The sequence below is a fragment of the Hypanus sabinus genome, chromosome 3 (assembly GCF_030144855.1).
Source record: "Hypanus sabinus isolate sHypSab1 chromosome 3, sHypSab1.hap1, whole genome shotgun sequence".
Lineage (NCBI taxonomy): Eukaryota > Metazoa > Chordata > Chondrichthyes > Myliobatiformes > Dasyatidae > Hypanus > Hypanus sabinus.
Window position 1 is genome coordinate 147,657,199 of NC_082708.1, and position 27,308 is coordinate 147,684,506.

The 27,308-nt window shown below is 41.3% G+C and overlaps 1 protein-coding gene across 15 annotated transcripts in view; it reads left to right on the forward strand.

Moving 5' to 3' along the window:
* psd3l (pleckstrin and Sec7 domain containing 3, like) overlaps positions 1–27,308 on the forward strand; it is a 476,452-nt gene that overhangs the window by 348,007 nt on the left and 101,137 nt on the right. For all 15 annotated transcript variants that reach the window (XM_059965343.1, XM_059965341.1, XM_059965347.1 and 12 more), the window contains one exon: positions 6,873–6,962. In XM_059965343.1, coding sequence (XP_059821326.1) covers positions 6,873–6,962 — 90 coding nt within the window. The remainder of the gene's footprint in view (positions 1–6,872; positions 6,963–27,308) is intronic.

A 27,308-nucleotide genomic window follows, 5' to 3' on the forward strand; every position in this document is an offset into this window, starting at 1 on the left:
TCCCTCCTGTTTCTGTAACTATCAACCATAAACTTAGTAACAAAGCCATCTATTCCATCATCTAAATCATTGAAATACAGCAAAAAGAGAAGTCCCAACACTGATCCTTGCAGAACATCACTAGTCTCTGGCAGCCAACCAGAAAAGGATTCTTTCATTCCCACACTCTGCCTCCTACCAATCAGCCAATGCCCTAACTATGCCAGTAACTTTCGTGTAATGCCATGGGCATTTAACTTGGTACGCAGCCTCATGTGTGACACCTTGTCAAAGGCCTTCTGAAAGTTCAATTATACAACATCCACTGCAGCTCCTTTATCTATCCTATGTGTAATCTCCTCAAATAATTCCAACAGATTTGTCAGGCTGGATTTTCCTTTAAGGAAACCATGCTGACTTTGTCCTATCTTGTCCTGTGTCACCAAGTATCCCATAATCTCATTCTTAACAGTAGACTCCACCATCTTCCCAACCATTGAGGTCAGATTAACTGGTCTAGATTTTCCTTTCTGCTGCCTTCCTCCTTTCTTCAAGAGCGGAGTGACATTTGCAATTTTCCAGTCCTCTGGCACTATGCCAGGATTTTTGAAAGTTCATTACTAATGCCTCTAGTGTAGGATCGGGGATGCAAAGGGTTAATCACCCATGGACTCAGAAATATAGAGATAGATCAGGATGGATGATTACCTGGAGAAAAAATGAATTAAGGATAACCAGCACAAGTTTGTTAAGGGCAGTTATTTTAACCAATATGACAGAATTTTTTGATGAGGCAACGAGCAGACTATCTGATAACAAAGCATTGATAACGTACCTCTATCAGAACCCTAGGGTGCAGTTCATCTGGTCTGGCTGGGTAACTTATGTACCCTTAGGTCTTACAGTTTTTTGAGCACCACCTTCCTTGTAATAGTAACTGTGCTCACTTCTCTTCTCTCACACCCTTCAACATCTGGCACACTGCTAGTGTCTTCCATAGCGAAGGCTGAAAAATACTCATTTACTTCATCTGCCATCTCCTTGGCCCCGTAATTATTTCTCTGGTCTCATTTTCTAGCGGTCCTAAATCCACCCTCATCTCTCTATTTTTTTTACATACTTGAAAAAACTTTAACTATCCACTTTGCTAGCTTGCTTTCATGTTTCATCTTTTCTCTCCTAATGAATCTTTTACTTCCTCTCTGTAGGATTTTAAAAGCTTCCCAATCCTCTATCTTCTGGCTAATTTTTGCTTTGTTGTATGCCCTCTCTTTTGTTTTTACATTAGCTTTGACTTCCCTTGTCAGCCACGGTTGTACTATTCTGCCATTTGAGTGTTTCTTTTATTTTTGGAATACATCTATATTGCACCTTCCTCATTTTCCCTAGAAACCCACACCACTGCTGCTCTGCTGTCATCCCTGCCAGCATCTCCTTCCAATTTACTTCGGCCAACTCCTCTCTCATACCGGTGTAATTTCCTTTACTCAGCTGAAATACTGCTATATCAATCTTCACTTTCTCCCTATCAATTTTCAAGCTGAACTCAATCATATTGTGATAACTTTTTTCTAAGGGTTCTTTTACCTTAGGCTTCCTAATCACATCTGGTTCATTACATAACACCCAATCCAGTATAGTCGATCCCTTAGTAGGCTCAATGACAAACTCTTCTAAAAAGCCATCTTGTAGGCATTCAACAGACTCACTCTCTTGGGTCCATTTCCAACCTGATTTTTCCAATTGCCGTGCATGTTGAAATCTCCCATGACTCATAATATTGCCCATTTGAAATGCCTTTTCTATTACCAGTTGCTATCTGTGGTTCACATCCCAGCTACTGTTGGGAAGCATGTATATAACTCCCATCAATGTCCTTTTACCCTTGCAGTCTCTTAACTCAACCCACAAGAATTCAAAATCTTACGATCCTGTGTCATATCTTTGGACTGATTTGATGCCATTATTTACCAGCAGAGCTACAGAACCCCCTTTGCCAACCTTCCCATCCCTCCGATACAACATGTAACCTTGGATGTTCAACTACCAACTACAACCATCCTTCAGCCATGATTCAGTGATGGCTACTACATCATTTCTGACAGTCTAAAAGTGCAACAAGAACATCCACCTTATTTCTTATACTCTGTGCATTAAAATATAACATGTTGAGTGCCGTATTTGCTACCATTTTTGATTCTGCCTCCCTAATGCACGGATACTCATCCTGCTGGTTGCAATTATGTCCTATCATAATTATGCTTGCCCTCCCTGACAGACTGACTGAATACTACCTTTGCTTTTTTACCATCACTCCATTTCTCACTCCCCTGCCAAATTAATTTAAACCCTCCCCAACAGCTCTAACAAACCTGCCCGTGAAAACACTGGTTCTACTCGCGTTTAGGTGCAACCTTTCTCTTTTGAACAGGTCATTCCTCCCCCAGAAGAAATCCCAATGATCCAAGAACCTGAAACCTTGCTCCCTGCTTCAGCTTCTCAGCCACACATTAACCTGCCAAATCATCCTGTTTCTACCCTCACTGCCATGTGGTGCAGGCAGCAGTCCAGAAATTACTACCTGGGACGCCCTGTTTCTCAGCTTTCTACCTAGCTCTCTGAGTTCATTTTTCAGGACTTCTTTGCTTTTCCTTCCTACGTCATTGATATCAATACCTTTGGCCACTCATCCTCTCTGTAAAATGCTGCGGACATGATCTGAGACGTTCCTGTCCCTGGCCCTGGCACCTGGGAGGCAACATACCATCCAGGTGTCTGGTTCACATCTACAAATCTCCCGTCTGGTCCCCTGACTATGGAGTCCATTATGACTACCACTCTCCTCTTCTCCCTCTTACCCTTTTGCACCATGGACCTATGCTCAGTGCCAGTAACCCAGTCTCTGTGGCACCCCCCCCCACTACAGTATCCAAAGCAGCATACCTGTTTTTGAGGGGAATGGCCACATTGAGATTGAGATGATGAGAGAATAATGGTAAGATTTTAAAAGATAAATATCCTCAGAATAGACGTACTGAGGGAGGCAGGGATTGTCACAGGCTTCAGAAAGGGAGCAATAACATAGACAAGTCTGCCTATTCACATTTCCATTTCTGATCGTCACCCAGCTACTCACCTCCTCATGCTATCTCAGTGTGGTTTTATTGAGGGCAGTATAGTCTATCTGATCATCTGGGTTCTTTACTGACCGTGAAGGTTACCACAGTCTTGCTTGTGTAAAGTCCATACAGTGCTGACAAAGAAACCCTTAGACACTGTCCTGGCTTTAGTGTTGCTATATAGTGTTGTTATGTTGCTATATTTCTTCACTATTCTTGGTTGGTGCGGCTGTAACGAAACCCAATTTCCCTCGGGATCAATAAAGTATGTCTGTCTGTCTGTCTGTGCTTGATGATTGGAGTAGCTATGGCAATGCTAGCTAGGTTCTGTACTCTATAGTTTGTACATATTCACTGCTCCTGACTTGTCCATGTCATTTCTCCCTTTCTGAAGCCTGTGACAATCCCTGCCTCCCTCAGTATGTCTATTCCGAGGATATTTATCTTTTAAAATCTTATCATTCTTTCATAATCTCAATCTTCATTATTTGGACAAACCCAGGAATGCACTTCACCGATTTTGAATATCTGTGACTCACCTCTTTCTGCCTTTGCCGTTCTTCTGCTTACATCTGTACTACAAGTAGCCTCTCCAGTCATTGGCAAGGGTAGCTCAGTTATTGATGCCGAAGCCCCTGTGTCTGTGAACACATCGCATTGCTGGTCCCCTAACAATGCTGTTGTGTTCATCTGTGGATCAGCCTTGCTGACAGTGGGGCCATCACCAGCTATTTGTCTGACCTTGAGGCTGTCTTTATTAATTCTATAAACTGGTCAGCAGTAAGATTGGACAGAGAGGGCACTGTTGGGATTGGGGATTTGGGTTCTGATGTGTCTCTTCTTGTCTTGGTGAGTGACTTTCGTGTATCCTTCCTCTGTTAGGACACTGTCTCTAACCATGAGCTGGCAGACCACAGTTGTCACATATTATCTCCTCTGCCCTCCTATGACTAGTGGGGCAGTCCCTTGTTAAGTGCTGTGGTTGGTGGCAAACAAGGCAAGATCCCTACACCTTTACAGCAGCTATGTCTGATACAGCCACCTTACAACCTCTTTTCGCCCTCTTTCAAATCCTCCCATTATCCCTGAGTCTAAGACCTCCTGATGTGCTGAACTCTGTCCTTCTTTGAGCATTTCCAGGTAGACTGGATCAACCCTCCCTGGAATGCCTGGCCCTGAGCATTTCTCATATGCCTTGAGTTTTCACTCTGTGCACAGGTTCATTGGTCTTCTGAACAACAGACATTATAATTCCCCTGTTACTCCCTCCTCCTCCAAGTCGGTGCCTCAGTTCTTTCTTAAAGTTCAGATATCTTTCCTCATTGTCGGCATTCCCTGTAGTTGCTCATGTTCCATCCTGCACTGCTGGAATCACATTGTCACTTGCATTTCCTGGGCATTTAGCTTTAGCAATACGTGTATGCCTTTGAGATGCATCTGGTGGATTTCGATCATTTCCTCTTACACCAAATTTCATACACAACACTAAGTGAAGGCAGTTTGGATAGAAAGCTGTGCTTTCCCCCCGGGGTGGAAGGCTTGTTGATGGTGGAGATGAGTGTGAGTGACTGGCTGTGATGATCAGGATTCTGAGCCTGTTATTGCCGGTTCTCAAAAGGTGCCATTCCGACAGGCCGTTTGTGAGTACTTTCCCACCTGCCAACTCCCTGGTCCAGCACTTCGCAAGTTACCTCGTCACCTTCCTCAGCAGTTGCCCATGGCTGCTGCCTAGTGTGCACCCACCTGCTGGGCCTCCCCAGTCTGCCCAGACCCCCAACTAATGCATCTCTGTATTGTTCTGACTGTCTTGCTTGTTTTTCATGTGTGCCTCTTTCTCTTTGTAAGTGTTCTAACAGTTTCTTCAATCTATCCCTCTCTATTTACATATTGTCTCAGTGTCCCTTGTATTTATCATTTTCCTTCTGCAGCCCTTCTATTTGTACACTCTATGATTCCATCCACTGTTCTCTCTTGCAAATATGCATCACATAGAATGACTGCTGCTTCATCTCCCTTCCTCTTTGATTGACCACCACTGCCAATGTTCCTCTGGGCTGTAGGTCTTAACCCATCCAGCCTGTCCATTCCCTGTTCAGCCTTCTCAACTTTATGGAGTAGTGCTCCCTATAGAAGGTTAAATATTTCTGCACTAAAGCCAATCTTCTTTACTCTCTCTCTCTCTCTCTCTCTCTCTCTCTCTCTCCCTCTCCCTCTCCCTCTCCCTCTCCCTCTCCCTCTCCCTCTCCCTCTCCCTCTCTCTCTCCCTCTCTCCCTCTCTCCCTCTCTCCCTCTCTCCCTCTCTCCCTCTCTCCCTCTCTCCCTCTCTCCCTCTCTCCCTCTCTCCCTCTCTCCCTCTCTCCCTCTCTCCCTCTCTCCCTCTCTCCCTCTCTCCCTCTCTCCCTCTCTCCCTCTCTCCCTCTCTCCCTCTCTCCCTCTCTCCCTCTCTCCCTCTCTCCCTCTCTCCCTCTCTCCCTCTCTCCCTCTCTCCCTCTCTCCCTCTCTCCCTCTCTCCCTCTCTCCCTCTCTCCCTCTCTCCCTCTCTCCCTCTCTCTCTCTCTCACACTCTCACTCACACTCCCCCCCCCCCCCCCCACACCTACCTCCCACCCTCACTCTCCACCATGCCCTTTGAAACTCCATGATCCTCTGCTGGTTGTTGACCTAATGTGATCTAAGTATGCGTGCTACTCTTTAAACAAAAATACTCACCCCCTTACCCCCTTAGACTGCTAAAGGGAGTGAGTATACTGTGGGTCATGAATATATCCCGGACGAGCCTCAAATGTTGTGACTGTGATCAATGTCAGCGGAGAGACACTGAAGCTGGTGATACAGAAGTCTTTATTCATTACTACAAACAAACATTCTCATGGAGTCACTCTTGGTAGAGGCTCACAAACCTAAAGATACATCACATATTTTATACCCTTAAGTTCAAAGGTAACAGTAAGTGATTTAATACAATTTCAATAGTTACAATGACATTGTTTAATTCGATACCTTGGTTCTTTTGAGATACATAGTGGAAGCTCATTGTAATTGATAAACCTCTGAAGTTCCAAATGCCTTCGGGAGAAACTACTTAATTTAGATATTCTAAAATCTTTTGATGACAGAGAGCTAAGCCCAATATTAACATTGTCAGGGCTGTCTCTGAGTACACAAAAGCTATTGACTGCCTATATCTGTGTTATGCAAAGTGACAACATCCGTCTGGTCTTCCAAATTGCACTAACGTCCCAATGGTGCAAATAACTTAGGCATGTTACCTGGTTTGACACAAGTCCATTGTCTTAACGTTTGACTCTAGCATATCAAGCTTCTTGAATTTATTTACAATAAGAACTGAAGCCCAGTTCTTGTTTGAATTAGTATCTGCTACATACATGTAGCTCCAGAATACTCACTAACCCTTCCTTCTACTTGGAAGACAGATGTAGAGGATGACACATTTACTGCCCTGGGAGTAAGAGGCATATTTGCAGTGCCCTCTTCTTCCTCTCATTGTGGAAGGTTGTCATGGTACGCATTAGGGTATTTTGATAGTCTGTTTCATTTCAGGTGTATATTTTACTTCTGTATAAATCAAACTTGGAGCAAAGAACCAATCCCATGACTCTGGTGATTGATGCTAGTTCTGAAAACATCAGTTTCATATCTGGGCAGGGTGCTCTCCATATTGGGAACATCCCAGAGTGATTTGGTTTTGTTGTTTTCTGATTTTCTTGGCAAGTGCAACATGTGCTAATCTTTGCAATTCTCTCAACGTTTCAGAATATTGGAAAGAAGATGACCTGCCAAGACTTCATTAACAATTTGGATGGATTGAATGGAGGAAAAGACTTCCCAAAAGAGCTATTAAAGGTATTGGATGTGGATCTGTTTGTGGTATAGAATTGAAATGGTATCCACTTGTAATCTAAAGGAAGTGGTGAAAGCACAAGGATGTTGTTTGAGGGCGGGGACAGTATGCTGTGACGGCTGATTGTCCCATTGTGTACGCATCTGTATTTTTGCAATCATTTGTTTACTTGCAGACATTGCTGCAGTGCTGTTGTTTATTGTCTGTAATTGCTTCTGAATTGAGAACTTAGATCCGATTCAACCTCATTGATGGGTCTGAAGTGAAGTAGATGCGAGTCAGGGTAAGGAGGACAGGTTTTCATTCCTTGAAGGACATTATTGAACCAGTTTGGTTTATGTGATAATCTGGTATTCTCAGTTTCCCTTTATTGGAGACAGGAGTCTTTAATAATTTGAGTTTTCCTTGCTGCCGTGGTGGGCTTAGAACTTGTGTTTATGTCAGTGGTTAATGAGTCCAACATATAGGCTTATTACAGTGGTGCTAAAAAGTTTGTAAACCCTGTAGAATTTTCCCTGTTTCTGCATAAATATGAACTAAAATGTGATTGGATCTTCACTTAAGTCCTAAAACTAGATAAAGAGAACCCAATTAAATAAGCAACACAAAAAGCATTATGCTTGTGCTTATATTTACTTATTTAGAAAAATGATACATTATTACATGTATTTGTTGGAAAAAGTACATGAACCTCTGGGGTAATGCCTTCTACAAAAGATTTAACAAACTTTTAGCACCAATGTATTTACCACTGTAGTCCTCTAATCAAAGTGTTTTGGGCATGTAACTGGATGAGGCATCTTTACCATAAGGTATTCATAAGAATGAGGTATCGGATAACCCTGTGATCTCTATCTTGGAGGCCAGCACCAGGCTACCTTTCAGGCGGGCAAACCCTCGCAAGGCAGTCTGAAAGCCTGTGCCAACCAACTGGCAGGGGTATTCAAAGACATTTTCAATCTCTCATTGCTACAGTCAGAAGTTCCCACCTACTTCAAAAGGGCAACAATAATGCCAGTGCCCAAGAAGAGCAGCATGAGCGGCCTCAATGACTATCGTCCAGTAGTATTCACAATTATGTTGATGAAGTGCTTTGAGAATTTAGTCATGGCTAGAATCAACATCTGTCTCAGGAAGGACCAGGACCCACTGCAATCTCTCCGTATCTACAATAGGTCTACAGCAGGCATGATCTCAGTGGCTCTCAATGCAACCTTGGGCCACCTGGGCAATATAAATACTAACATCAGGATAACACGAGTAAATCTGCAGATGCTGGAAATAAATAAAAAAAACATGAAATGCTGGCAGAACTCAGCAGGCCAGACAGCATCTATGGGAGGAGGTAATAACGACATTTCGGGCCGAAACCCCGCCAGCATTTCATGTTTTTTTTTACTAACATCAGTATGTTGTTTATTGACTAATTCAGAATTTAACACAATCCTTCCTGCAGTTCTGATTGAAAAACTACAAAACCTGAGCCTCTGTATCTCTCTCTCACTGACAATTAACAATGGTGCTGTACAGGGATGTGTGCTTAGCACATTACTCTGCCCTCTCTCCACCCATGACTGTGTGGCTAAGCATGGCTCAAACAGCATCTATAGATTTGCTGATGATACAAACCATTGGAGGCAGAATTTCCGGTGGTGACAAAGGGCATACAGAAGCGAGATATACCAATTGTGGTGTCACAACAACAGACTGGCACTCAACGTCAACAAGACCAAAGAGCTGATTGTGGACTTCAGGAAGGGTAAGACGAGGGAACACAAACCAATCTTCATATAGGGATGAGCAATTTGAAGTTTCCAGGTGTCAATATTTCTGAGGACCTAACCTGAATGCAGCATATTGATGCAGCTAGAAAGACAGCAAATGGTGGCTATATTTCATTCGGAGTTTGAGGAGGTTTAGTTTGTCACCTAAAACATTCAGCAACTTCTACAAATGCACCACGGAGAGCATTCTGATTGGCTGCATCTCTGTCTGTTATGGGGAGAGGTGTCTACTACATGACAGCAAAATACGTTGCAGAGACATAAAAATTAGACAGCTCCATCATGGGTACCAGCCTCCATAGTATCTAAGGCATCTTCAAGGAGCGGTGCCTCAGGAAGGTGGAGTTCATCATTAAGTATCCTTAACCAGTCAGGGTATGCCCCCTTCACTCTGTTACTGTCAGGAAGGAGGTACAGAAGCCTGAAGGCACACACTCAGTAATTCAGGAACAGCTTCTTTCCCTCTGCCTTCCGATTTCTAAATGGACATTGAACCCATGAACACTACCTCACTACTTATTTATTTCTGTTATTTTGCACTACTTATCTTAACAACTATTTAATAGAGATATATACACACTGTAACTCTTTTTTCTCTATATTTATCATGTATTTCATTGTACTACCGCTGTTAAGTTAAATTTCATGATATGCTGGTGATGTTAATTCTGATTCTGATATTATTTTTGATCTATTAGAGATGCTGTCTGTACTTGTGTTACTCCTGAACTCCAGTGTCAATGTAACTTCCAGAGAATGAGCAATTTGCACTTAGTTTAATATTTTGTCCCATGCTCTTTTGCATGGGAACACGGACCTGCTGGATTTTCCAATCCATCAATACTTGTGTGTATTTTTACCACAGAGAGTGGTGAGCAACCTGCTTTCACCTGGCTGGCTTCTTGGCTTCAACATGGAATTGTTCTGATACTCTTCTGCTATATCCTAATTCCAGATACCAATGACCAGTCACCCTTGTGTTTTCTGACCCACTTTTGCTTCAAGTCCAATAATAGGACAACTGTAAGTTTTACAAATACTCCTTAATCACCACCTACCATCACAGAAATGGCTTGGGCTTCCCCATTGCTGAAATCTCTTCAATGAAAATACACATGTTTCAACTTCAGTTCTGGCCCTGCAAGCATTGATTGTTCCCTGAATTGGAGGCTACACACAACACACAACTAGTTTGGAACTCACATTTTTAACTCCTTCACATCTGTTCCTTTGCTTGAAGCCCACCAATTTGACCAGACTTTTGGATTATTTTTAACGCGTCTCCTGTGGCTCTGTGTTAGCCCTTCTGAGAATACTTATGTGAAAGTGGTAAGTTAAGATCCAACATAAGTTGTAGTTGCTAATTCTGCTCTCAAGTAATCGCAGGAAGTGAAGTGATTTGAAAATTCAAATGTTTGGATATTAGTGATGCATGTGATGTCATATGGTAGCTAATGACTGAGAACAAATGAGCAAGGCTTGAGTTTTCCTTTCCCTGGAGAGTGGCAGATGTACAAAACACCTGCTGTCAAAATGATTAATAAGTAGTATGCCAGTTTAAAAGCATAATGGAATTTGATCTTAGGAGTGGAAATTAATATTATTGAAATAAAAGCAAAACATATTGGAATTACTTGGGTCAACTGCATCTGAGAAGGTTCCTGCTTTTAGATATCATTGAATATATATGAGTAGCAATTGTTGAAGAAAACCTATAGGAGATGATTCCTGAACTTCGAGAATCAGATTTATTATTACTGGCAAATCTCATCAAATGTGTTGTTTTTGGCAGCAGAAAATACTATAAGTTACTATAGGAAATACCTTAAAAAGTAAGTATGGAAAAAGAGAACAAATAAGAAGGCAGTGTTCATGGGTTTGCTCGTTCAAAATTTTGATGACAGATCTTTTGTTCCTTATGATTACTTACCAAGTGACATCACTAATATCTGAAGATCTGTATATAATCTCATTTTCTACTGTTAATTGGGAGTGGAACTAGCAACTATATGGATACTTTTAACTTCTCACTTTCACTGAAGTATTAACTTTAGCCTTAGGGTATCCTAGGCTCTCTGTGTAAATAGAAAAACCAAGAACTTGAGTGCAGATGTGACTAACATCCATCCTACTTCAGCAGGATTTCATCAGGGCAAGTACAAGACTGATTATAAAAATCTAGAGAGTTCGGCGTGGTCAAAAGCAGAATATAAGAAACAAAGTGCAAGTGAGTTGGAGATAGCAGCTCAAGAGTATTTCTACCCCTATGTGCTTCATGGATGAGTTACATTGGACTATTGTTGTCTCGGTCAGTTTGGATGGGTGTAGAAAATATACTAAATATCAATAATTGTGGAAATTCTTGAAGAATTTTTTGGTAAGTGGAGTGCTGGAGGTATCTCCTGGATATCGGTGCCTTGTTATTAGCGTGAGGTAGCTTTGAAAACTAAGTGACACACTGGGGCCTTGTTTGTCTTCTGAAACATTGCTTTATTACAGGTGGTGCTCGGACTGGATGTTCTTGTTGCATCTGTGTGCCTGATGCACTTTCTGTGAATGACACACCATGCAATCTCAGATTAATTATTATATGCAATCTGTTCTCTTGATGTTTCTATGACTGATCCACCCCCGGTGTTGAGGCAAATTAAGTTCCAACATTAGCAAACCTCTTTCCATGTTTAATTTTCAAACTTAAAAAATGGAAAGATTATTTACTAGCAAGTTCACTCAATCTGGTGGCTGATTCAAGCAACAAACCTGTCAATATTTTCTTGTATTGTGTGGATTCCAGCTTGATCTCAGGACTGGGGATATTAGGAGAAGCTGTTAGAGGTGTTGAGTGCTTCCTCCACTAACTCTGATATATGGGGCTTACAATCTCTTCAGTTGATTGGGTGAGCTTTCATTTCAGTGTGAACAGCACCATTGCAGTGCTGGACTTCCATTCTTGTTTATATTGCTTATAGAAACCACATGACAGATAATAAGTGCACAAACTGTTGTGCAAAAATACACCACCAGTCATATCAGTTCAATGCATGTTTCATCAAGGATTGAAATAAGTTTTGATGCAATTCAACATGTCTTGTCTTGAATGATTGGAAAGTCAGACTGAGATGAGCATGAGCATGGATTTCTCTAAATTTAGGTAATTTTTGCCCACCCCCTTCTGCTCTGCTCACATTTTACTTATGACTGTGAGGCTAAGCACAGCTCCAATTCCATGTTGAAACTCCCTGCTGATGACACACTATCAAAGGTATCAAAGGTAGTAACAATAAGCAAATAGGAGGGATATTGAAAATCTGATGGACTAGAGCCACAACAGCTCAATGTCAGTAAGACCAAAGAGCTGATTTTTGATTTTAACAGGAGGAAACCAGAGGCCCACGAGCCATTCCTCATTGCGGTAATCAGAGGTGGAGGCAGTCAGCAATTATAAATTCCTTGGTATTGTAATTTCAGAGGATGTCGTGGGTCCAACACATAAATGCCATTATGAAGAAAGCATGGCAGCGCCTCTACTTCCCTGGCAATTTGTGACCATTAGGCATGGCAGCTTAAACTTGGACAAACTTATATAGATGTGTGCTGGAGAGTATATTGATTGGCCGCATCATCGCCTGGTAGAGAAATACCAATGCCCTTGAATGGAAAATCCTATAAAAAAATAGTGGATATGGCCCAGTCCAGCATGGGTAAAGCCCTCCCCACCATTGAACACATCTACATAGAGCGCTGTTGTAGGTAAGCAGCATCCATCATCAAGAACACCCAGCATCCCACCATCCAGGTCATGCACTCTTCTCACTGCTGCCAACAGGAAGAAGGTACTGGAGCCTCCGGAGTTACATCACCAGGTTCAGGAACACTTATTACCCCCTCAACCTTGAACCAGAGGGGAAACTCCACTCATCCCAACAGTGAACTGTTTCCACAATCTATGGATTCACTTTCTTCATCTAATGTTCTCAATATTTATTGCTTATTTATTATTGTTGCATTTTTTCTTTGTATTTACATAATTAGTTGTTTTCTGCACATTGGTTGTTTGTCTATCCTGTTGCATGCAGTGTATCATTGATTTTATCGTACTTCTTGGAAATGCAGTATATGACCGCAAGAAAGTGAAGCAAAGATTTTGCTTCCTGAATATTTTTGAGTGTATCTTACAGATTTTGCACTGCTGATCATGAAATTTACCATGAAATTTCCCCATCATGCACCATCTTTTAAAATTTGCCTATATTTGTTAGTTCAATTCATGATTCAGGTCAGAACAACTGATGTCAAAATTAAGGAAGGCATTTTTGTTGATCCACAAATCAAACAGGTTATCAGTAACAAGCAATTCAATGAACGTATAGTGGATCAGAGAAAATCGCATGGGAGGCATCAAGGATGTTTAAATTTTGGAGCACCAAACTACGTGCAAACATGCTTCAGTCATACAAAGCCATGAAATGCCACACGTCACTAAAGATTCATTTACTGCATTCCCATTTAGACGACTTCCTGCAAGTCTTGGCACAGTCAGTGACGAGCATGGTGAAAAGTTTCACCGGGACATTGCAGTCATGGAGAAACGATATTCCAACAATGGATTTTAAAATCCAACAATGTTTGACACTTAAGTGAGAAGCCTCAGACACTGAGTACAAATGAAAATCATCACCGAAGCATTTTTAGCTTAGTTGAGGTCTTGCAAAGTGTCAGCACCATTATGCAATTAAACCCATTATATTCAATAAAAGTTAATTTCTTTTGTCTCCAAAATCCTATGAGATACAAGTAGTCTGAAATGATTTTTGTGTTCAGCTTCATGCAGTCTATGATAAACAAAAAAAATTCTGAGGAAGCAGCACTTTTAAAAAATTTGTTGTCCAATATAATAAATTTACTTTGAATTTGTAAGATTCTTGGCCCAAAATATCGAATATTTACCCCTTTCCATAGAGGCTGCCTGACCTGCTAAGTTCCTGCAGCATTTTGTATGTGTTATGCTGAGCTTCTGCTCTTTTCACAAATTTGTAATTTATGGTGATAATGTATTGTACTGCTGCTGTAAGTGAAACAAATTTTCATGGCATTTATACACTGTGTATGTGTTTGCTCATGATAATGTTTGCTCCTGACTTGAATTTCTGCAGCAATTGCAGAATTTCTGCAATACTCAGTTATGATCATTTTTTAAAAATTGGCTGTCAAATGCTGATAGGGCACAATCTGGAAAATTGATCCTGCTGGTTTGTTTTATCAGTTGCATAAAACTTAGATTAGGCCACACTTAGCATATTGTGTGCATTTCTTGTCTCCCCATTACAGGAAGGATGTGGAGGATTTGGACAGGGTTTAGAAAAGATTTACCATGATGCTGCCTTGACGAGAGGCTATGAGTTATAAAGAAAAGTTAGACAAAACTTGGGTTGCTTTCCTTTAAGTATTGGAAGCTGAGTAATGACCTGGCAGAAATTTCTAAAATTACGAGAGGCAATAAATAGGGTAGACAGCTAGAATCTTTCTTTCCAGGTTGGAAATGTCAAAACTAGAAGACATAGATTTAAGGTGAGAGTGATAAAGAAATTGAAAAGAGAGATTAGCTTTATTTGTCACCTATACATAGAAATATACAGTGAAATGCATCTTTGCATCAAAGATGAAATCAAGTTTTCTTTAATACAGGGAGCGGTAGGTATCTAGAATGCACTACTGGGAACAGTGGTCGAAGCAGCTACAATATTGATATTCAAGAAGCTTTTAGATAGAAATACTGAAATGCAGGGAGTGATATATGGAAAATATACAGGCAGAAGGGATTAATTTGAAATTGAGCGGATGGGCAAAGAAGTGGCAGATGGAATATAGTCAAGAAGTGTGTAGTCATGCATTTTGGTAGAAAGAAGGAAGGCGCAGACTATTTTCTAAAAGAAAAGAAAATTTAAAAATCAGTTGTTCAAAGGGACGGGTGTTTTTATGCAGGATTTCTTAAAGTTTAACTTGCAGGTTGAATTAATGGTAAATAAAGCAAATGCAATGTTAGCACTTATATCAAGATGACTAGAATAGAAAAGCAAGGATGTAATGCTGAGGCTTTATAAATCATTGATCAGACCACACTTGAAATATTGTGAGCAGTTTTGGACACCTTAACTAAGAAAAGGTATGTTGGCATCAGACACTGTCTAGAGGAGGTTTATGAGAATGATTCTAGGAGTGAAAGGGGTTAACATATGAAAAATTGATCCTGCCAGTTTGTCTTATCAGTTATCAGAAGAACGTTTGATGGCTTTGGGCCTGTATTCTCTGGAGTTTAGAAGAATGAGGGAGGATCTCACTAAAACCTATTAAATATTGAAAAGCCTACATAGTGGATGTGAAGAGGGTGCTTCCTATAGCGGGTGAGTCTAGGACCAGAGGGTGCTGTTGTTGAATTAAGTCACTGGAGAAAGGTACTGTTGGATACAAAGCAGCTTCTTTATTTAACTAAACAAGGAACAGCAGGCATCATATGGACATGCTTTTGGTCGAAAGGACAAGGGCGGCGGATAGCTGAGACATCAGCATGTGGGTTCACCTACTAATTGCATTTGATCCTGACTTTGAAATACATTGTCATGTTTTCATCATCAATGGGTCTAATCCAGGATCATTGTCCCCAAAAGGACTGTGAGAGTTCCTTCACCAAGACTTGTCATAGTCTAACTAAGAAGGTGACTCACCATTTCTTCTGAAGAGCAATTAGGGACAGTAATAAGCAATGTACTTTGAAAAATTCATTAAGTAAGTAATTTGAAGATAAACAAGTTTGTCGATGCTTGAATCTAGAACAAAATCAAAATTTCTGGAAGACCAGTAGATCAATCATATTCTCTGGAGGCAAAAGGTATATACTGATGTTTCTGACATAGACTGCATTAGAATTGAGAGGCAACACAGGGAAGATAGTCGTTATGTTGAGATATGTAGTGGGGGTAGAATAAGTGAAACCAGATGGAGAGCAGATGATGGAGAGATGGAACCAGGTTGTTGGAGAAGATGCGAGGGAAGAACTAAGGGAGAGAAAACTACGTGGAGAGGCAAACATCTGGGGTGTAGATTACCTGAAACTGAAAAATTCGATGTTCATTTCACTTGGTTTTAAGCAAGCCATGCAGAATACAAGATATTGTTCTTCCAATTTATGCTTGGCCTCGTTGTTATCATGGAGAAGGCTGACGACAGATATTTCAGAGCTGTGAGTGGTATCATGAAGGAGAGTTAAAGTGGCATGCAACCAGACACTTGAAATGTCAGTTGCAGGCAGAGTGCATGTATGCCCCACGAAGTTGTTGTCTAGTCTATGCTTGATTCCTCTGGTGTAACGGATGCCATCTCATAAGCACAGGCTGTGGTAGAACAGGCAAGTAGAGCTGTAGGTGAACCTCGGCTTCACTGGTGGTGACCGGAAGAGGAGGTGATGGGGCAGGTGTTATAACCTCTGGATGCAGGGGAGAGTGCTGGGAGTTGGGGAGGGGTGAGGGGGGAGACCAGGGAGTCATTCAGAGTGGTCCTTGTAGAAATCAGAATCAGACTTTAATCGCCAAGTACCTGTGCACATACAAGGAATTTACTTCCGGCAGATGTTGTCTCTCTGCTCATAACAATAATCATGATAAATATAAATGAAAATATAGATTATACATACAAGTAGTGCAATCCAAGTAATAGCTGACAGTTAACCGGCAGTTAACTGTTCAGCAAAGTGACCGCAGTAGGGAAAAAACTTCTCCAGTGCCTATTAGTCGTAGTCTGGAGGGATCTGAAGCGCCTACCAGACGGAAGCAGTTCAAACAGTTCGTGCGCAGGATAGGAGGAGTCCTTTATGATGTTCCCCGCCCTCTTCTTCAACCTGGAAGAGTACAGGTCCACAGGGAGGCTCCAATGATGCGCTCGGCAGTCCTCACTGTGCGCTGTAGTCTGGTTCTATCCTGCTTGGTGGCAGCTCCAAACCACACAGTGATGGAGGATAATGGAGTGGATAATGGAGGAGGTGGAGGTTGAAGTGCTGGATTTTGTGTCTGATGGGTTGAAAGTTAAGGACAAAAGGTGGAGGGATGGTGTCAGAGCTGTGATGTGGAAGCTAGGAGAATAACTGTTGGAGCTCCACCTTTAGCCAAGGGGAAGGAAATTTCTTCTGGAAGTAAGAGGATATTTTAGTTGTAAAGAAAAAGGTCTCATTTTGAGAGCAAATACAGTGGAAATTGGGAACCAGAAATGGCAACTTTACAAGTGACAGAGCTGAAGAAGAGAAGGTAGCTGTGGGAGGCCGTATGTTCATAGGAGATGCCAATCCTGTGAGGTGGAAACATGGATCTCTCGGAAAGGAAGTGAAATGTCAGAAATGGTCCAGGTAATTTTAAGGGCAGGGTGGAAGTTGGTGGCAAGGTTATGAAGTTGGTGAGTTCTGCCATAGTGGAGAAGGCAGTATCAACACAGTCTTTGATGTAGCAGAGGACGAGTTGTGAGGATCCACCAGAATAGGTTTGGCACAAGGTCTGTGTTGGGGTGGATGGAGGGGGTCTTGCTGAAGGAAAGAATGAAAAATCAGCTTTTCCATCACGAGAAAATCTGCAGATGCTGGAAATTCAGGCAACACACACTGAATGCTAGGGGAACCCATGACTCTGATGTAGGGTCTTGCCCTGAAGCATCAGCTGTTTACTCTTTTCCATAAATGCTGCCTGGCCTGCACTGTTCCTCCAGCATTTAATGTGTGTTGCTCAGTTTTATTGTATTTTTCACGTGGGCATCGATGCGTACAGTGACATGCACCATTTGTGTCATTGACCAATACAGTGTGAGGATGTGTTGGGGCAGTCTGTAGTGTCACCATTCTTCAGACACCAACAAAGCACGCCCACAACTTACTAATCCTTACCAAACCATACATCTTTGGAACGGGGGAGGAAACCAGGGCACCCAGGAGAAACCCACATGGTCATGGGAGGAATGTACAGACCCATTATGGGCAGCAGCGGGAATTGAATGCAAATCTCCGGTGCTATAAAGCATTATACTAGCCACTGTGCTGCCCGACTCCGCTACCATGACACGCTTTGTTGGAAGGAAGAAGTTTGGAGAACTTTGTGCATCACAGGACAGATTAGCTTCCATAGATTTGAGCAGGTTAGTGTATAAGGGTTCAATGAAAAGCGCCCACTGAAACTTGTAATGCAGAAACTCAAAATGTGGGTGTTCTGTAATCTTTGATACCTTTCCTCCCTTTCCTTCTCTTAATCCTCATTTAGTTGTATTGGAGTCTGATGGACTCCCATTTTGGGTGGGTTTGAAGAATAATGCTCTGTAGAGATTTCACTGGAAAAGAATATCGATCATCTCATGCCTTAGGGATATACAGCAGGGATCACATCTGCCTTTCTTACTGCAGACCTTCACTCTTCTGAAGATTTCACCTTGTTTCCATGGTTAAAGCAGAAGCTATCAACCATGCTGGAACATCTTTGATCATTAGCTTGATCTATTAAGGCCACACATGATTTAAGATGTAACAACATATAATTGAGAAGGGATGCATTGTCTCCCCCCCCCACACCCACCGATCACACCTTATCTCTGAGAACAATGGTTTGTCTTTGTCCAGCAGCTTACTACACCACCATCTTGTTAAAGGGACATAAGAGACATAAAGCATAAAGCATGGAAACAGGCCATTCAGCCCACCCACCTAATTCATGCCAATTATCAGCTTCCTGTTTTGATTGATTCTGAGAGTCCAATTTTACTCTATCCTAAGTTCCATCACACCCTGTCCCTCACCCTGGTTCTATCACGCATGTACACACCAGAGGCATTTAACAGTGGCAAATTAACCTAGTGAACCACACGTACAGTATATGGAAAGATCAATATTCATCCCTTACTTAAAAGCAATTTATCTAATGACTGAACTCATTTTCCATTACTAGGACAATCCTGTATAATAACTGACATCTGCGGTTGAGCATCTTACAGTGAATAATACCAGTACAGTGAGCTGTTAGCTCTAAAACATATTGGGAAATCCAGAGGTATCCAGAGGAAAAAGTCAAAAAAGCTAAGTTGCTTTCAGAAAGCACAGTGCAGAATAGTGTTGATTTAGGGAAGGAATTCCAGAGCTTCCATTAACGTTTAGCTAGCGTTCAGTTGCTGAAGTAGGGTTAGAATTGTTCCTATTGATTCAAGAACCTGATGGTTGTAGAGAAGTCGTTTTCCTGAACTTGTGATGGGGGACTTTGGGCATCTTACCCTATGGTAGCCATGAAAAGAAGGCTTAGCCTGATGGCGGGGATACTTGCTTATAACGGCTGATTTCTTGAGGTAGTTGCTGCCAGTGATGGGAAGGTCTGTGCCCATGATGGACCAAGTAGACTCCACTACACTCTGCAGCCTGTTGCATTTCTGTGTGTGGTTACATTTGTTCTTTGTGCTATCACCAATGTTACTTGCACAATATGGCTCAAATTTAAGAGACGACGAGAGCTGTTCTAACAGAGAAGTAGGAAATAGCATATCCAAGCTCATGTCATGATTTGTGCCTTTTATATCAGGGTCATTAAAATAATTCCATAATCTTCATAAAACTAATCTGCGTTTGCAGTGAATTGTATTACATTTTATTGTGATACTGTGCGCTTACTGCTTTGAAAATGGATTGAATTATAGTCTTCATTTGCTCATAAACAGATAAATTTTACGTTTAAGGAGATAGGCAATAAAAGTGATTTAAATGCATCTCTTGACATTAAGGTAAAATTTACAAACTAGTATGAATGAAATTGCTTGTAAATCTTTAGTCAAGGGCATTTAGTTTGCTGTCAGACTGTGCCAGTGGGGGGAGGGATTTTTTTAAATTAAAATCTTAAGAGGTCAAAACAAACTTCGATGTTGATGGCATACTATTTTTTCACTGTTAATTTGCTGTCAGTTTGTAGCCATGATTAAAGGTTTACGTTGCTGCATTCGAACATCAATTCTCAAGCACATTGTAATTAAAGTGCTATTTGAGCTGCCTACAATTCAATAAAATTATTTAAAATGTCATAGGGGTGGGGGAAGTAAAGTGAGATTTAATCATTGTGCTGTTCCTTATTGGTGTATTGAAATGAAATTGACTGCCATGTGCCTTTTTCTGCATTTAGCTGCACCTGTCCACAAGACTTCTTAAGACCTATAGAATGCCAGTTAGAACTGATGGTGTCATCTTTTGCTGTCACTTCCAAAACCAATCTAGTCATGTCTGCTTGGTAAAATTCCCACTGGGGGTTCCAGCTTGGAAGAGCACAGAGCTTTAAGTGTGGTGGAATGTAATCCATCTTTTTGGGAGACTTTGGCACTGCCCCAACCTTCACTTGAAACTTGCAGCTCAACACTAGGAGGTTTTTTGTTAAAATGAAATTGCTTCCACATTGCAGATTATTTTAAATTCTTAAAGTCAAGTCTTGAGCTCAGTTTGGCGTTGCTATTCTTTCGTTCTTTACTTGAGCAGCAATTTCACTCCACATAGGTTGAAGGAATTTTGTGATAGCTGGATGGAATATTGATGGTGACTTGTCATTTATGCATACAATCTGCTGGAGAAACTCAACCGGTTGAGTGGCATTTGTCGGAGCCAAAGAATTGTTTGTGTTTCAGGTTGAAGGCCTGGCATCAAATCCTGATGCAGCATTTAAAACCCGAAATATCCACAATTCCTTTTCTCCCTCAGATACTACTCGACCTGCTGAGTTTCTGTAATAGAAAATTTCCAGCATCTGTAATTTCTTGTGTCTTCATGGTACAATTCATCACTCTTCTTGCCTGAAGGCAGTCTGTTCCCAATCATTTGTTCGTGAATAGAAAGTTGTCAAATTTGTGTGATGTCATTAGGAGAATGGAGAACATGCCAAGCTGAAGGAATTGTGTAGGAAGTTGAAGTTCAGGAGCTGGTATTAGTGATGGCTGTGTTTGGAAGGCATGCTTTATTATGTTTTAGTTTCCTTTATTCTGTTAAATCCATTAGAGATTACAACAGATTTACTTGAGCTGTATGATTATCATTGATGAGATTTCTGTGTAGAAACCATTAAATGGTCCTTTAAATGGAAGACTTGTTTTGAACTTAAAATCCGAACAAGATTGGGTTCCTAAATTTGTAGTTCTGAAATGTTGCGCATATATCTTTTATTAGTTAATTATCAACCTTTTCACAAATAAAATTTATATTTGGATGTCCCTACTTTCTATAGATAATCTGCTTTCTGTTTTCATTCTTTTTATACTTGATCATTTTGATTTTCCAAGATGGATTTCTGGATTTGCCATTTCACAACCACACTCTCATAAGAAACCAGGAGAAAACCAGGAGACATGCATAAAGTGTCAAGTTACTTTATATTCCTCCGGGTTTCTGCTAATATTTTAAATGGTAAACCATTGAATACTTGTGGAATTTGTCTTCATTTGCAAATTTGCTATCATAGCATCTCAAGACCTTGATTGTCTATTGGCCCACAATGTACAGAAGTTAGAGAACATTTGTTGCGTTTTGCTTAAATTTAATGATGTTTTATGAAAGCTTTCCATCTGGAAATGTCTGATACACCAGTTTATCTCAGGAACTAAGATTTCAATTTGCCCAAATAATGGATTATACAGTTCTGAAATATCAAAATTGTATTTTTTCCATAAATTGTGTTTAATCTCTGTCACTGCCTTCATTAAATTTTCTTTATTGATAGCGCAAAACTTTGACCTCACAACTTTGTTCAAAACTGTTACACATTCTAGCTTCTGCCCTCTTCCTTTCCATTCCAGATGAAGGGTCTCGTCTGAAATGTCACTGTTCATTTCCCTCTATAGATGCTTCCTGACCTCCTGAGTTCCTCCAGCATTTTGTGAGCTGCAAATCAAAGTTGTCTCTTCAGCCTAACTATACACTTAACTTCCACAAAATGCTGGTGGAACACAGCAGGCCAGGCAGCATCTATAGGGAGAAGCGTTGTCGACGTTGGTCTCGGCCTGAAACGTCGACAACGCTTCTCCCTATAGATGCTGCCTAGCCTGCTGTATTCCACCAGCATTTTGTGTATGTTGTTGTTTGAATTTCCAGCATCTGCAGATTTCATCGTGTATACACCTAACTTGTTGATTTCATCAGTACAGTTCAGTCAATAGCACTGATGGAATTCTTTAGTTTCAGTCATTTTTGTCAATTAATTTTCAAGGTTGGTAGAATATAATGGAATAAGGTATAAAAGGCTTGAGAAGGAATGAGGGAATTATGATCCTCCACTGATTATTGTACCCTTTCAAAAAGTTATTGAGCTGAGACAGTGAATTAGTTTCCTGTAAGAATTGACTGGTACAGGTATTTTATCAACATTTTGCTGACTCCATAGTTAAGAGATCACTTTACTATCACTTGAACACAGAGATGGATGGAGAGAGGCAGATACACAGAGGTTTCAATGTTTCTCGACTATCCTGCCCTTTTGCTTCCTCCTGTCATTAGGTTGGGGGGTGGGTAATGGAAATAATGAAAGAGCCCACATTCCATACTCTGTTCCCAGAAATTGTCCACGAAAGTGAGGCTGAGATAATTATTCCTCACCAGAGCGTGGAGGTGCAAAGTTTGAAAAGAAGCCCAAAAAAGAAAGGAGAGAAAGGAAAACGTCTGGCACAAAAACAGAAGAGTGTTGTAATAAAGATGCATTTTCCAACTTTCTCTGTACACCACCAGGAGCAATTTACCAGAACATTTGTGCCTAGGTTTGGGATAAAGTGTTTGAATAAGTGTTCCATGTGGAGTAAGAAGGCAACTTAATTAATCTTCTCTGGAATCCAGGTAAAGCCCGAGGATTATAGCACTTGACCATATGACATAGGAGCAGAATTGGGCCACTGGGCCCATTGATTCTCTTCAGCCATTTGATCATGGCTGATTTATTTTCCTTTCAACCTCAAGTATACACTCCTCTGGTTTAACATTTAAAAGAATACATCAGTGAAGTTGGAGGGACAAAATATGTCTCTCCAGTGCTTTAATTAAAAAATTATAGGAGAATGAACACACAAGATGTAAAAACTGTGATTACTGTGCAGAGTAATGAGGATTATCGAAACGGGATATGTGCACATCAGGATAGATGCGTAAGTAAAAAGGCATCCAGGAGAGAGACAGGCATAGGTACACTCAAAGGAAACAGAGCAAGTTCACAGAAAAATAAATTTCTAAAATGTCATTAAAGATATCATGGTATGGATATTGTGAAGAAATAGGAAGCTGCAGATGTCATAAGAATCCGATATGCTTAATTGAAGTGAACAGAGAGCGAGGGTCCACACCATTAACCTGGTTTAGAAGACAAAACAAAGCCAAGAGGGTGTCCTTAAAACCAGAAGATTCCTTATTTTATGTTCCCTTCTGAATTCCTCAGTTCACATTTATATTGGAAAGTGCCTGTGCAAACTGATCCAGCTAATTCCACCCACAGCCGGTGGCTACATAACAGGTTAGGAGAAAACGGTGTCTCTGTTTTTAAGACCTAAAATTTGTTAGTTATTTAGTTACGACATTAGACTGTGGAGCTGCTTGGGTTGTTTCTGAAGCAAAGAGGGAGGAGATCTGTTAGAGGTATACTCCATAATGATGTATTTAGATACAGTAAGTAGAACCTGATCTGTTAGCAAAAGGGATACAGATTCATACTGATGGTAAGATGTAAGAAGGAAGAAAATCTGTATTCAGAGTGACTCTGGTTTGAAGCTTGTCTCCTGTAAGAGTGGTAGAACTCTTGGGGCTTGACAACTGAGGGGAGCTCATTTGCATGGCAACCGTGACTGAGCAGAGAATTGGGACTGGCAAAGTTAAATTGTGACACTCCATCACATGGGCATCGAAACATACAGTGAAATGCACCATTTGCATCATTGACCAATACAGTCTGAGGATGTGTTGGGGCAGTCTGTCTTCAGACACCAACAAAGCACGCCCACGACTTACTAACTCTTACCAAACCATACGTCTTTGGAACGGGGGAGGAAACCAGGGCACCCAGGAGAAACCCACATGGTCATGGGAGAAATGTACAGACCCATTACAGGCAGCAGCAGGAATTGAATGCAAATCTCCGGTGCTATAAAGCATTATACTAGCCACTGTGCTGCCCAACTCCGCTACCATGCCACCCTTTGTTGGAAGGAAGAAGTTTGGAGAACTTTGTGCATCACAGGACAGATTAGATTCCATAGATTTGAGCAGGTTAGTGTATAAGGGTTCAATGAAAAGTGCCCACTGAAACAGTGCTGCTGAAATGAGAAGTCCAGTTAAGGAAATTGATAAGAAATGATTGAAAGCATTCTGTTGTTTATAATGTTTGTGCAGAGATACATGATGGTCATTTAACATGTGTTCTGGGCAGTCCTTCTGGGATTTTGGAGTTCTGAATGCCTTCGGACTCACCTTGCTGTTACAAAGAATTGACTCTGTGTGAAACCTCTGTAAGTAGTGGACATGGAGAAGACCTTGCCATTAGTAGGGGAGACTGGGAACCATGGGAATAGCTTCAGAATAAATGGAAGACTCCTTAAAATGAAATGAAGAGGAATTCATTCAACCTTTGGGTGGTAAATCTGTGGAGTTCATTGCCACTGACTGCAGCAGAGGCTAAATTTTTGGGTAAATTTGATTTTCTTGATTAATAAAGTCAATAAGAGTTGCAGGAAGAATGCAGGAGAATGGATTTAAGTTTTAAAAACCATCTGTGATTAAATGGTGGAGCAGACTCAACAGGCTGAATGGCCTAATTACAGTAAAATTTCAATTCTGCTTCTGTCAGAAAGGAGGTCGAGGAGCCTGAAGACACATACTCAGTGATTAAGGAGCAGCTCTTCCCTTTGGTCGTCAGATTTCTGAATGATCCATGAACACTACCTGTTTTTCCCTTTGAAATATTTATTTATTTTGTAATTTATAATATTACAAATTTACATCATGCTACCGTGCAGCAAAACAATAGATTTCATGTCGTAAAGGGCAGTGATAATAAACCTAATTGTGATTCTGACATCCTATGGTCCCTCATCCTCTCTCTTAAAGAGCACAAGAGATAGCAGCAGAATTAGGCCAATGGGCACATTATGTAGGCATCAAAGTATTTTTCCACTAGGTTGCATGTGCTTTAATTTGTTTGTAATCCTGTTGTCTTAGCTGTTCTGCAATGACGAGATAGAGCAAGGCTCCGACACTTGGGTTTTCCAAGAATAACATCAACTTTATTGCCAAATTTGAACTTAAGACCAAATTGTGCATTCTTCTTGACAAAAAAAGTTGTAATTAAGAAGGTACTTAAAATACTGATCATTAAAACTTTGTTTTGTCAGATATTAGGCCTATTAATAAGTGATAGAGACTTTATTTTCTTTCTTGAGTGACTAACAGCTCTAAGATCTAAAGGGTGGATAAGCAGCCTGGTTTTATTACTTAAACACCAGGTGGCAACATTAGTCTCGGAGCAAGCTTGTCTTTTGTGTGCCATAGCAACGGCAACAGTGTTAGAGAGTATGCTGCAATGTTGATTAGCTCTGCTTCTTTCACAGAAATATGTAACCTTTCCCTCTATCTCCTGGCAGAACTGTGAGCAGGCAAAAATAGAGCTATTTACTGCACCTACTGACTTCAGCTCCACTGAAACTTGCAGTAACGGCATTTTCGGTGCTTGGCTTTTCAGGGCGTTTGGCTTTGACACAGCTGACACCCAAAGGAAAGCAAAGAGCTATTTGTAGAGGTTACGTTTTTCTCCCCAATTAACGACAATCCTGCATGACAAAAAGCTTGGAAGTGGTGGTTGGGGAAGCGGAGATGAGTGAGAATCTTGCGCTTATACACGTTCAAGAACTAGTTGGTCACCTTTGGCTCATTTGAAGAGGGGCTTCAGTCATATCAAATCTGATTCTATTGGGGTTTCAGCTGAGGTTGTGTTACATTCTGTGGAGCTCAGCAGCCAGATTGTAAAACATGGACTGTAATGAAAATAGAAAATGCTAAAGATGCTCATCAAGTGAGGCAGCGTTTGTGAATAGAAAAATAAGGAATTAAATGTAATGACGGCCCATCACCCTAAAGCATTACAAACATTTACTACTTTTATTTCAAATTTCCAGCATCATTTATATTTTTATTTTGCCGAGCATGAATTGGGGATTTGCATTGAAGTTAGGATCACTGCTCTTAAAGCTATTATGAGCTTAGTTAGAAGTTGAATGGGTTATTTGTTTGAAGTCTTTTTTCACATTATTAAGAATTGCTAGGGAGGAAAACAATATAAGCTCCACACAGACAGCACAGAGATCTGGCTGGAATGAGTGTCGCTGGAACTGAGGCAACAGCTCAACCAACTGTGCCACCCTTGAGATCTGAAGAACCATTTCTTCACTCACTGTGCCATTGTGATGGTGGTACTGATGATGAAGGAATGGAATATAATCAGGTTGGAGAAGAAATTAGGTCATTCAAGGGCTTCCCTTCCTCCACCATCAATGCTGCCCTCAACTGTAACTCTTCCTTTTCATGTACGTCTGCTCTCACCCCATCCTCCTGCTACCCTACTAGGAATGAGGTTCCGTGTGTCCTCAACCAACCACTGACCAGCCTCCGTGTCCAGCAGGTAATTTTCTGCAACTTCTGCCATCTCCAACAGGATCCCACCACCAAGCACCCCCCCCCCATTTTCTGTTTCCATAAGGATTGCTCCCTACACGACTCCCTTGTCCATTCATCCCCCCCACTCATCTCCCTCAAGGCACTTATCCTCGCAAGCAGAGCAAGTGCTGCACCTATCCCTACTCCTCCTCCCTCACTACCATTCAGAGCCCCAGACAGTCCTTCCAGGTGAGGCAACACTTCACCTGTGAATCTGTTGGGGTCATGTACTCTGTCCAGTGCTCCTGGAGTGGCCTCCTGTATATCGGTGAGACCTAACACAGATTGGAAGACCGCTTTGCCGAGCCTCGTCTGTCAGAAAAAGTAGGATCTCCCTGTAGCCACCCATTTTAATTCCTGTTTCCATTCCCATTCCAATATGTCAATCCATGGCCTCCTCTACTGTCGTGATGAGGCTACGCTCAAGTTGGAGGAACAAGATCTTATATTCCATCCTCCAACCTGATGGCATGAACATTGATTTCACTAACTTCTGGTAATGCCCACATCCCTTCACCAATCCCATCCCCCTTTCCCTCTCTCACCTTATCTCCTTGCTCGCCCATCACCTCCCTCTGGTGCTCCTCCCACTTTTCCTTCTTCCATGGCCTTCAGTTCTCTCCTGTTGGATTCTTCCTTCCCCAGCCCAGTATCTCTTTCACCAATCAACTTCCTAGCTCTTTACTTCATCCCTCCCCTCACAGTTTCACCTTGTGTTTTTCCTTCCTCCTACTCCCACCTTTTAACTCTACTCCTCATCTTTGCTTCAGTCCTGATGAAGGGTCTGAGCCCAAAATGTCGACTGCACTCTTTTCCATAGATGCTGCCTGACCTGCTGAGTTCCT